The sequence below is a fragment of the Dermacentor silvarum genome, chromosome 4 (assembly GCF_013339745.2).
Source record: "Dermacentor silvarum isolate Dsil-2018 chromosome 4, BIME_Dsil_1.4, whole genome shotgun sequence".
Classification (NCBI taxonomy): Eukaryota; Metazoa; Arthropoda; class Arachnida; order Ixodida; family Ixodidae; genus Dermacentor; species Dermacentor silvarum.
This window is the reverse complement of record NC_051157.2, coordinates 27,053,319-27,066,086: the sequence shown is the minus strand read 5'-3', so window position 1 is coordinate 27,066,086 and position 12,768 is coordinate 27,053,319. Positions and strand designations below refer to the sequence as shown.

The following is a 12,768-nucleotide window of genomic DNA, read 5'->3' as shown; positions in this document are numbered from 1 at the left end:
TCATTTCAGAACTTGCACCTTGTACGAAAATTTATGAAAATTTGTAAATAAAACAAAAATGAAACAGTGTTTACAACTCCAAGACTCTGAACCAAAGAAAAAAATCACTCTTTTGTAAACATTTTATATTAAATATTTTAAAGCAGACAAGTATGATCCATATAATTACAGTGCTTGCGTGATTTTATTAAATTGTTTATGTAACTTCTTCAAGAGACCTACTGTAATTTAGTGGTATATTATTGTGATGTAATATGTCAATTTTGTACATTTTAGACATTCCAATAGATGTAGTTTACAGAATTGTAATATTGCAACTATATTACTGAGGTATATTCGTAAATTTGATGCCTCATTTTCTTGAAGTTCTCTAATATTTGGCATGTCCTGTAAAAAAATTTTATGGCCTAAATAAAAAATGTGGCTCTCAAAAGTCAGTAGATCATAACTTTTGCTTCTAAATGCAACAAGCCTCATCAAAATTGGTTCAGTGGATGCTGAACAAGAGTTTCTTTTTTCCCATGTATTAGATAGGATCTTCCTAAGTAATGCTTCCTCTTAATATCAGTTGCAAAGCTGTGAATAAATTTTTGTAGTGTTATTGTCAAGCTCTGCTGCGTATGTTAAAATTTGATATGCTGGCGATAACGTGAGAAAAATTTGCAATGTGGATACTTGCATAGGTTGCCAAACTGATGGTAGATCTGTTCTAAGGTTGCTGTAATTGGTACAAAGGCATTTCCATGTGGAGGCATAAAATCGTTCTCTTTTCGCTTGTCCCAGTATCCCAGCAATCCTCTTGTGATGTTCTGGAAGGTTAAGGACATGCAGATTTAAGCATAAGTACACACACTGGCAGATATCGATGAGGTAAAAAATTGCCAACAGTAGCCTTTCAGAGAATTATACATGTAGTGCTTCATGGAGGGAGGAAAAATCGAGGGGGGAGCATTACGTAAGAAAATTGAAGCCAAGAAAAGTCAGCCCAACACGTGATCGTGTCGCAGTAAGTGTTACTGTCTCCTACCACCGCCCTCCTGTGCGCACTCTCTTCCAAAAAGACAACGGGTGTGACAGCAATGTGTGGCTGACACACTCACACATTGCAACGAAGACAATAAATGTACACGTTGCTATAAATAACCGACATTGCACAACCATATTGGGAGAAAATGTGCACAGAACGGTTCGCAAGGCATCCTGACAAATGCGCGGTAATTAAAACCGAGCACAGGGTCATGTTTTGCGGCAACGTTTCGATAGAGAAAAGGCGAAGTGGATGGCTTCATAGAGAGTTGGCTTGTGAAGGCTGGCTGTATGATGTAATGCTCCCTCGTAGTTTATTTACTTGCTCAATGATGTGAATAATAACTAGTAGTTGAATCAAGTATAGAATGACATGTTATTACATGATGCACCCTTTGCCTTGCTTGTATATATATATGCATCATTATTGCAACGCGGGACTAATTGCAAAGCACTCCTGCGCAGTGAAAACACAAATTACTTGGTTGGTTTTCTACCACTATTTGTGCAATACACATCTGAGTGCTATTTAGACTAGTACTTTCACCGACAGTTGAATTGGCAGTATCTAGTGTTCAGCATTACCAGTTTAAACCGAGAAAAAATTATAGAGGCAATCTTTTTTTTTTTTTTTTCAGAATTTGGTTTTCAGCGAAAAGGGTCAGTGAAGGCGAATTCATTAGCAAGCTAAGGTGCTAATCGGTGCACAGCTGCTAGTATACATGCTATCTGATACAAAGAGCCTGGGGAGGCTTAAAATCATGCATCAACCTGCCACCAGACTAATGAAACATTTAAGGCTTGGACTGCATAACATAAAAAAATTTCAAAGTTTGGTTCTCCTTGTGCTTTTTAATGTTCAATGTTTAGTTGCTTTTCTGCAGTGACTATTAAGACAAAGTCTCAAATTAGTAATTTTTTCTTCATCAGAGCAGTGTACCCGTATTATGTTATGAATGAAGTCTGATTCTATCTGTGTTAAAATCTTAAGTGCATAGTCACGTTGCTATACGGTGTTGTGCCATTGCTTCTTTAGAACTTTGTTATTCCTTTGTATCAGGTGCGAATGCCGTGCAGAATACCAGAATCTGTGATGACGCAGCCCTCTTTAGCACCAACAAAATTGGCAAACCAAATATTCACCGCAAGGAAAAAGATACTAAGCTTGATGCGAAAAGTTAAACACCGAAAACGAATTTCTGGGTGGAAATAATAACCAAAAAACATGGACCAAATTTTTGGAAAATAAAAGCCAAAAATGCTGAACTGATATCCTTGCCGTGGCATGTACTCACAATGAACTCCACAGGTAGGAAAACATTCATAGACAGCTGTTCGTCCTTCACCAACACTTCTACCCCAGCTCCAGAGTCAAACATGCACACTATCTTGGACATGTTGTAGTAACCAGTTGGTTGGTAGATTGTCACACCTAGTTATAGAAAAAAAAAATCGGCAATGAAAAAATAGAATGCCATTATCTGTGCACACTAGCTGCTCTGTTAGTGTTAGTATCTAAGTGCAAAAGTTGCATCAGTGACCATTGTGAAGTTTGATGATGGTGAGATGCAAAAATGCCCATGTACCTAAACTTGGGTGCACCTGAAAGAACCCTGGGTGACCAAAGTTAATCTGGAGCTCTCCAATAAAGTGGCTCCCATGACACAAGTATTGCTTTGCAATGTTAAACTCAATAGATGAGTTAAGCTCCGAGGGGAACCAATAGCTTCTCCATACTGTCTTCTAACTAGCACAATTTATCTGTCGTTGCATTGCTGAAAAGAAGGTGAGGGATGCTGGTGAAATCACAGTACTCAGCTGGGGTGCGAATGGAGATCTTTGTTCGTTTCACATTCTGTTCAGTTGCTGCAACGTCTCAAAGTGGCAGTATGCAAAATTTGTGACAACAGGAGGGAGAGAGCAGCCGATGGGCAAGCGGTCGACTCCCTGGACAACAAATGTCCAGGAGTTCGTCGTTTTTATGACGTCAAATCGACAACACGCTCCTGTCAATCATTTCAATAACGAGCACTTCGTCTGCTAGGAGCAGACCGCTTGCCGATTGGCTGCTCTCTCCCTCCTGTTCTCAAAAAATTTGGCATACTGCCACTTTGTGACGTCACAGCAACTGAATAGAACGCGTTTTGAACAAAGATCTCCGATCGCGCCCCTGATGCATTTCAAAGGCCTATGGTGCCTAAGAATGTATGAATGTTTAGACAGTGTTTTAAATCTTTCATACATTTTCATACTTTCGTTTTTATTATGCAGTGAACACTGTACAGTGTACACCATTGTTTCTTGCTAGTCATGGCAGAAGCAGACCAGCCTATTTACATGCCTTGTTTGTTTGTTCATTCAGTTGTTTTGTTTCATTGCTTGCTTGCTCATTTGAGTGTTTGTTTTCCTAGCTCAATTTTTCTCATTGCTGTCACATCACCTCACCTATAAAGGCATTGCAGCTGTCATATAGATAGAGAAATGAATAAGACGGGAAGTGGCTATCTCCCATTATCTTTTCCATTGTGCCTGTTTTTTCACTCCTCATGTACCACAACAACTATTAGTGTTTTTTCTATCAGACCTCTTCCTGTATTTGTGCTCGTGTAATGTAATGTACTAATGTGATGCACTTGCATATAGTGATACGTACATCAATAATGAAGTTTGACTTCACGCTTTCTCATTTTTTCCCACCATTTGCACCTATTCATCAAATTAAACCAACTGTATGGCCTAACTTTGAACATTATATTAAAGAAGAGTTATCTGGTGACTCTATTCCAATTTTAATGGGACAGCCAGACTCAAAAGTGCTCGCAGGCGACAATTGCGTGCTTACCCTTGAATTGCTGAATGCGCATGGTGTCGTCCCAAAAGTAGATGAACTCGTTGTCGACAACCAGGTAGAGCTGGTAGATAAACCTTGCCGCTAGTGGTCTCAGGTGAATCTCCACAGTCGAGGACGTGTTGTCACGGACTGCAACAGCACTTAGGAAGGTCCCGTTCACCATGCGGTCTGCGTGTGAGCATCAGCATGGCACTTAAACAATGATGAATGCATGTTGAAAGCTTGCAAGTATTGCAAAGTTATGCACACTTATAGACTCCATTAGGTTAATTTCATTGTTAGCCATGTTTGGCTACCTCCCAGAATATCAGAACACCACTTCTTTTCAGATATAGTGTTCGATGTGGCGTGTAGAGTTTTTTTTTTTTTTTTTTTTTTGTCTCATTAAACTTTTTTTTTTTTTTTTTGAGTCGCAACTCGTGTCACGTTCATCCAGTCATGTGTGCATGGGTGTGCATGTTATAATGGAAAGAAAATGACTTCCATTCTCTTAAAAGCGTACGTGTGCAATGTGGTTGAAATCAGAAAGGAGGATTAAAGGCCACTAGAGGGCATTGACATAGTAACCCTGCGCAAGGCCCTGGGCCCTAAGGATAATAAATTAAAAAAATGGTAAGAACTCTGTGGTTCTTAGCTAGAATAGCTGGAATATTGCTGGTGAAAAGGGAGGAAGTATAGCTTTTAGGGCATGAAATTTTTACCAGGTTCAATGGTTAACATGAACCATAGGTCTTAAAGACCTATAATAAGCACCGAAGAAAGGTAAAAATAACGAACTTTGTGGCATAAACCCACCCCACTTCAAAGAGGTTACTCAAAATATCCACCCATCCATCGTTATGAAAAGTCAACTGATTTTTAAGTATATTTTTTATATTGGCACACTGAAATGCACAGATTTATTATGATCGAGGGAATGGTCGTGTTATTCATTATACTTTTCTTCTGGAAGTTTACGTTCTAGCTTTAGCGAAATGTTATGCCTAATTTCTTTAGTTTATTTGAACTACCCATGCCGTCTCCCAGTGCCGTTAAGGCGCTCGTAAGTGCTCACGCCATCCCATTAAAGCAACATTTTCTCGGCGTTTCAGAAGCTAATGCTTCTTCCCTGCCGAACATCGGTGCAATAGAAGCTGTCCAAGTCCTGAAAGGAGGCGGTGAGAGGAAGTGGACACATAGTCAGACTAATATGAGCTCTCAGATATGTTGTTTCCTCCTCAACTCGTGGCTCATACCCACCATGGGCTATATTGCCATGTTTTACTGATGGTCAAGAACAGAACACAGTAGCATAACTGTAAATGACAAAACTAACTTTATCGGGCGAACTTGTGCCCCTAAAAGCAAGTGGCATTCTATGCACAACGACAGCAGCAACACAGTCGGCGATCGTCGAAAATCTGATCGTAGTCTTTTATACATGACGCGTCGAAGGTTCCAGAGTAGTCGCTGGTTCCCACGTGTCTTCTAGAAAGTACTACACAATTCGCATCGTGCATAGAGTCGAGCACAAACCTATTGCAAAAATGTTTGCAAATTGCTTTGCCATTCTCAAAAGTAAGGCCAAGGAGGGAACATGTGGCGAAGTGCACAGAAAGAGCAGCTAAAATGTTGATAATGATGAATACATACTAAAACTATATCAGTGTGGTTTAGTTTCAGTTTATTATTCATTCAACAAGCATTGATTAGGCACAGATAGTATGCAGACGAGGGTCCCAAAACCAGCGGACAAGAAAAATGAAAAGAGAGCCTCATGTTCAGCATTATTGCAAATGTACAATCTATTTTGTGTTTTTTCAAGCTATTTCATAGTTGCGTAGCTTACCCCCCCCCCTCCTCCCAAATCATTTAAATAGTGGCGTAAACTGAAATACAGCGTTATTAGGTATAGTGTCCCACCCATGTGTTTGTTTTGCCCAATACCATGCGTGTCCGAGAAAGTGTGACAAAGAATGTCCTTATTTGCTTCCGTTATCGTCACTTTTCTGTACTGCTATTTATTGTAGTGAGCTTTTATGTCCTTTAAGTAACCTAGGAATGAAATAGAGTGAAAACATATACATCACATATCAATAAAGACAAACGCCTGCTTTAGCAAAGCCTTCAAAAATTTTTAAAAAAGGAAGAAAGCTGAAATAGCAAAATTTGCTCTGCAAGAATGTGCCTTTTTGACGAGGTGCCTTCAAATTTTCAACATATGCAAGAACAGCATCCGCTAATGAACAGCAGACGAAAGCGCACTTGCGGGCTTGTGTCCACGGCCTGCATGCCCGACAAAATTGCATGTCGCGTGAAACAAGATGGCTCTGGCCATGCAATGCGAGAGTGCACTGAGTTACTGCCGCAAACACCTCTGTCCGCGCAGCTCATCAGAGCCTGTGCAGCTTTCTGGAGCAGTCGTGGCTTCACACATAGCTGTACCCACGTATGTATTAAAAAACCTGGTGATGATAGCACTGGCGGGTGTGGAACTTTGCACATAGTTTGTGAATAATTCAAACACTGTAAACAGCCCCTATTCCCTATGTTGCTCAATCACTTGCCATCCTGTCTATTATTTACCCTATGCCCCTGCTGGCTGACGTTCTGCTGTCAGCCATCCACATGGTCAGGCCAGCAGAACACCACAGAGCCTTTTGTTCTCGCAACCACGAACAAAATCCACACCTTGACCTCTGCACGTGGTAAGTGCGTCAGGGCGGTCAAGAAGACGACCACAAAGACAGGGAAAGGAGAAAAAGAACACAGGACATGGTCGCATTGGTCTTTTCGGGGTATGTCCCATTGTCGCATAGGCACTCAGGTGGACAGATGACCGTGCTTTTCTTTTGTGTCGTATTCCTTCATGCTACTTTGATTCCTAAATAGACACTAATCGACTGGCGTTACAAAGGCGACCTGCAGTAAGCTTCATAGTGACAAGGAATTTGTCATGCTATTGTTCAGTTGTATTCGTATTGAAACCGCGTCAAGCAACAAAATGACAATTGGCGTGTGAGGCAGCAGTCATCGCAAAAGGTTGTGGGTGTGCGGGAAGAGGCGTCCTTTCAACCAAGGCAGGTTGCCTGTCGCCAAAAGTATCATGCCTGTACTGCATCGGCAAAGAGCATTTCTTTTTCACTAAACTGAACTGAACTTGTGACTGTACCCCTTCTAACGGGTGAGTAGTATTCCAACGTACTCAAAAGGCGATGACTGGGTCGTGTTGCCTGGTGGGGGAACTTGAACTACTCACAAGATGGCTGCTGTGGTACCACCACCATAAGCAGATGGTCTATTCTATCTGTGAGCAAAGCGCAGAGTCGAGTTCATCTCCGCAATGCATATACATATACGGAGGGAGGTGCATAAGAACGTGCAACTCACCTGTGAGCATTGCCCGGCGCACGCTCTCGAAGCGGCCCTGGATCTCCAGCTTGCCCTTGGGGTCGTTAACCCGCACCAGCACGAACTCACCGCGCGCCGTGAAGGTGTAGTTGGCACGATCAAAGGTCAGGAAGTGGGGGTCGCCAAACACAGCAGCTGCATGAAGAAGCACGTACAGTGGTGTCCAAAAGTCTAAGACCACGGCATCAACAATAAGTTTAATTTTCTTCTGGCACAACCGTGCAATGTGGAATTTACATTAGACAAACAGGCGCACTTAGGCTGTACCACTTGATTTCAGGCTGCATGTTAAGGCTGCGATTAAAAAAAAAAATTCTTTGGAAGATTTAGTTTTCATACTTTTGCACGCGACTGTAGTTGACTGTCACCAAATGCATTCGCTGCTGCTTGCGCTTTGTGAACTGAACACTGCCAAAGCACGTAGCTGAGGCTATTCATAAATGCTAATGAGGTGCTTCCATTGCCTTTCCTCTTTTCTACTAGAAACAATTAAATTTAGCTTGAAGGTCTTAGAATGCATTCTAATAGACAGTGCGCTGTATTCACGTGAAGATTGCTCATCCGAACTTTGTATGCAAGGGATGTAAATGTGACGTTTAATCAATTGAGAGGACATCTAAAATCTCGAGTCAGAATCGTGGATGTTAAGACTAAGTACACACGTAATTCGGAACGAAGGGTAGCAATGTGGCCATCGGCCATGCTGTGCTGAATGCGCCAGTGTTTGCCAGATTTCCAACGCTAAACAGCATTGTGATTGGTTAGTGTTTCCAGGCAACCACCTGGGAACGCCTAGTGTTGAGGCCGCACTGTTACCCTTAGCTCCTAGTATATAGCATCCAGCTGAGTTATGTTCGTTATGGCATTGCTCTCGCTTGTTGTGTAAACACACTCACGAAAGGAAGTTATTCGCTATTGCTTGGAGAATAAATGGCACGAAGTTTCGTGTGGCGTATTCTAGTGGCAGATTTTGCTTCTGGTCACCCAGTTTTCTGCTTGTGGTGCAGCCAATATAATGCAGAGCGTCGAGAGCAGAATCTTGTTTTGAGCTATAGTTGGTCATTCATGACAAAAGGGAACAAGTGGCGCAACACGCCAAGAACAGGAACACAGAGTAACAGGACGTACGCTTTGAGGAAACAAGCGGAGTCATTTTGCGTCACTTCTTCCTCTTCAGCATCGAGAGGTGCAGTATTGACGTACCGTATCCCGGCGACTGGTAGGCAGTGCAGTCCTGCGAGGTGCGCCAGTACTTGTACTGCTGGCACGAGGTCGAGTCGTCCTTGGTGTGCTGCCAGTGGCAGCAGTAGAAGAAAGGCATCGTGTCGATGTTCCAGTTGGACAGCGACGGCACCTACACGTGCACACCCAGATAATTGTACTCATTCTCACCACACTATATTGGCTGTGACAGGTCAAGAATGCAAGCGACAGTGGTGTAGCCAGGAATTATTTTGACGGGGGCAGGCACGTGATCGGTGTGCCCCCCTCCCACTTGTTATGCTTCTGGCAAGTGAGGTTCCTGTTACAAAGGTGTGTTACACTTGCTCTCTGCCTCCATCCATGCTCCGAGAAAGTAGCAGATGCCCCACTGGTTCAGCAAACAACGAACAAGTCGTGGTCACGTACTACGAGCACGTACAGCCAAAATCAGCTGATGTGAGGATGACGTGACGTATAAAACAGCACATTTCCTCCTGCCCTGTGGTTTAACCATAATACGAGACCTACTCGCCCCGAACTATATTTTGTTAAATAACACTTGCATGGAAGTTGTAAAAGCTACAAACGTATTTGTATGCACTAAGACACCTACATACTTTTGGTGCCGTTCATATTTTACTACTCAGACAGCTCGCAGCTAGCATGCACATTAATATGGTAACCTTGTAAAACGGATTTGGGGAATAGTTATTCCGACTTCATCCATACAGAGCCTTAGCACAACCACAGTTAGATGCGTGCCGCAGCCCAGAAGATGCATCGCAGAAGGCCGAGGTAAACATTCTATACCAACATTTGCATCGCCTGTACTTACTCAGTGCAAGTATGTTTGGACTATGATTTGCCATTAAATCAGTGGAAACGGCTTGCATGACTAATGTACTCCACTGGTTTTAGGTGGTCTCTTATTTTGCATAATGACTGCAGGCTGGTGATACTTCAATGCCAGTTGTACTGTTTACTGGATTACGGGAAATGCAAGGAATTTATGGTTCTTCCGTGTTAACTTATCTGCACCGTAATCTGCGTCACTGGTGTACTAACAATCGATAGTGTCATCACCTTCATGCGACTGTTGAAGGGCAGGATGCCATAGCTGAAGATTCGTGACGGTCGGCCTCCGTACATGGTATCAGCTGTGAGCATCAGCTCGCCCTCCATGTCGTAGCAGCAGGTCTGTCCAGAGCCACCCACCCTACACAAGACACAACAGGCCGTCAACACTTAATGAGCAAGACAACATACTACGATTTCCTGTGACGCGACCATCCGCGACAATTTGCAGTGGTTATACAATCACCGTCTTTTATCCCAAAATTTAAGATAAAGCCTTGTAAAGCCTTTTTCAGTGAGCTCTGATAACTTCCATGCATTGTGGTCATAGATGTGTAAGTGACGTTCTCGCGCGACTTTCAGGCTGCTAATAGTCATAAACTTTCAAGTCAAGTCGATCATTAGCAACGAGAATGTCACCAAGGGTGCTGGTACACACTCACGAGGGCCTTCCAGTTCTCACGCAGTGCTGGGCCCCCTTGTGCAGCGGGTCGCACTTCTTGGTGTACGTGTTACAGCTGGTGTCGGGTGCGAAACGGCCCCGGTCAAAGTCAGACTGCTTCATGGTGCATGGACATCGCCACAGCGTCAGCGCGAACCGGTCCGAGTTGCTTTCACGCTCGAACCACTCGTTGCAGAAGCGGTCCTTCCAGTTGGAGCCGTACGCACGGTCCCACTGGTGCGCAAAGTACCAGGCCAGCGGCATTGGCCGGCTCCAGATGGTCCTGGGACATAGATACATATATATAGAGAGATGTGAGAGAGTCTCCTCCAAAATATTGACAGACAAGTGCTCGAAAAGCCACCGTGAAAATGCAGAAAATCGCAGTTTCGCCCGAAAAGGCGAAGCATCTTGACAGCGATAGCGAAGTACAGTTTAACCTCGATATAACAAAATTGGTAAATTCATAAACTCGCTTCGTTATATTGAAATTTTATTCTATTAAATTTTACCTTTTATGCAAATCAGTACAGTCGCCGATGGATTTTTCTTACACAGAAGTGGCCGCAAAATTTTCCGAATTATCGGACATTCGGAAAAAGCAACTTTCAATAAGAAAAAAATGCATTTATTGAACTTGTAAGTCGGCGACGAAAGATATAGTTTCATGCCGTGTTAACGATATCTTCACATTGGTACAAAGCGAAGCCAGCCACACTTTCACATCCACTCCGGCCCCACGACTGATGGTGTCGCCCACTGTGGGACGACACTATCATGAAAAGCGATGACTTCAGGGAGCGAATGCTTCGTTTGCCTTTCGCTTCAATGCACCTCCAAAACTACAGATTAGGCAACCTCCAGTACTAAATGCATGGGAAGACAGCACACGTGATGCCAAGCTATCTCGGCAAGCCCACTCTTTGGACACTGAGCAGATTAGCTCGAAAACATGGCGCGCGGACTGCATGCTAGAAAAGGAAACGCACGCCAACATTCGGCGTGATACGAGTCACGCCGGTAGGGGCGAGTGCGTACGTGTGCTTGTGCCAAAGTGAATGTATCGTGCTGCCGCTCTGTTCACCATTTCAAACTTCCCACGCCTCCAGACTTCAGCAGATGATCACATGACCACCAACACTAGGCATCAAGCATCAAGCCAGAAGGCCTCCAGCGTTCTCAGCTCACCCTTCCCACTGGCACCCACCACAGATCATGTGACCTCCAATACAGAGCCCGCGGGCTGCATATGCACTCGGAGCAGCACGGCGGCGACTGACGGCGAAGACACAAACGTTCATTGAGTAGAGTAATATTATGCTAAATTGGTCGATTACACCCTTGAAACATAAAATGCGTCAGCCTTGTCGTGACTGATTACTTGGTCAGCTAGAGAGAAGGCCAAAACGATCGAAAGACTGGTGGCGCGCGCGACACCACCTGGAAGCGTCACAAATTTTTGCAGCATCTACTCGGTGTATTTACATGTTTATCAGTAATAGAGGATCACATATTGCAATAAGTATGTGATGACCCAGCCTCTGTAATCCTTTTGGAAATGTCCAGTATATACACTAAAATACCATGAAATGTGTGATGTCGCTATGACGTCATCGACGCTGGGGTTTGGGTACAAAATTCAACACATTTATGTTTTGCATTGATCTCCTGTGCTATTTTTTATTTTGGTTTTTTGCCAGAGACAAGAAAATAAGAATTTTGTATATCATGTCGATCTACTAAATTTTCATTGTTTCTCTTCGGTGTACCTTCAGCGTCATAGCGCAAGAAATGGTCATGGTCTGTTTTTGTTTGTTAGTTCTTTTTTTTTCTTTTTCTCGCATAACAAGACTATTCATAGTTCGTTTCCATTCCGGCACTATCACAGCCTGAGAGTGAGAGATGTTTCATGCATTATGACGTTTCTTCAGGAAGCGATGATACAGTGGTGCGCCAAGCAAAGTGTTCCCGTAAGCTTACGGCGAGGCCTTGTAGTCCTTGGCGATGGCGCTGCCATCGGTGAGGTTTATGCTGAGGAAGCCAAACTTGAAGTGCAGCTTGTCCCAGTTGTACCGCTCGCGGTACATCTCCATGTTCAGCGTGTAGCGCATCTCACCGTTCCGCATGCCGCTCGCCAGTGTGTCGATGTACATCAGCTGCGGGTACTCCAGGTCATCGCTGCAATGAGAAAAACAGTATGGGCATGCACTACTAGTAGTGTAAGAGTCAAATGCGTGCAAATGCAGTGTGCTGCGCCTGTGTGAGTCTGGCACTCCTAGCAAGTTAGTACAGCGTTACTGGGGCAATGTAGTGCAGAAATTGCATTGCGCAGAAAGACGAAGACGAGGAAGAGACTGCACACACACAATGCACCATGCACTTCTTTATGAGATCTTCTCTTTTCCTTGTTTTTATTGCTTTTGGTGACGACACATTGGACGTTATAGCGGTGCTGGGCAGGGGCGTAGCCAGGGGAAAGGGGCGGGGGGGGGGCGCTCCAAGCATGTGCCCCCCCCCCCCTTCACCCTTGAAATTTCTTTGTACCAGGAACCTGGCGTAACACAACTTACAACACCCATGTGCCCAGCCCCCTCCCCACTCCTCCTCAGTCAAGTGCGTGCCCCCCCCCCCCCCCCTCCGGAAAAACATTCCTGGCTGCGCCACTGGTGTGCTGTGCTTCCTTGTATGCGTGCTGTCCCTTGTGTTGTCGCGCTGGTAGTTTTGCAAAGCCAAGTCCCGAATGTGCACATTGCGCAGTGACACGTGAAGTGCTCTCGGTTTC

At 44.0% G+C, this 12,768-nt stretch overlaps 1 protein-coding gene across 3 annotated transcripts in view; it reads right to left on the bottom strand.

Moving 5' to 3' along the window:
- LOC119449661 (protein mesh-like) overlaps window positions 1-12,768 on the bottom strand; it is a 39,377-nt gene that overhangs the window by 6,623 nt on the left and 19,986 nt on the right. For all 3 annotated transcript variants that reach the window (XM_049665358.1, XM_049665357.1, XM_049665355.1), the window contains exons 9-16: window positions 11,967-12,164; window positions 9,988-10,269; window positions 9,554-9,686; window positions 8,471-8,621; window positions 7,247-7,402; window positions 3,869-4,045; window positions 2,322-2,458; window positions 676-809 (exon numbers count right to left, since the gene is read on the bottom strand). In XM_049665358.1, the coding sequence (XP_049521315.1) occupies window positions 676-809; window positions 2,322-2,458; window positions 3,869-4,045; window positions 7,247-7,402; window positions 8,471-8,621; window positions 9,554-9,686; window positions 9,988-10,269; window positions 11,967-12,164 (1,368 nt within the window). The remainder of the gene's footprint in view (window positions 1-675; window positions 810-2,321; window positions 2,459-3,868; window positions 4,046-7,246; window positions 7,403-8,470; window positions 8,622-9,553; window positions 9,687-9,987; window positions 10,270-11,966; window positions 12,165-12,768) is intronic.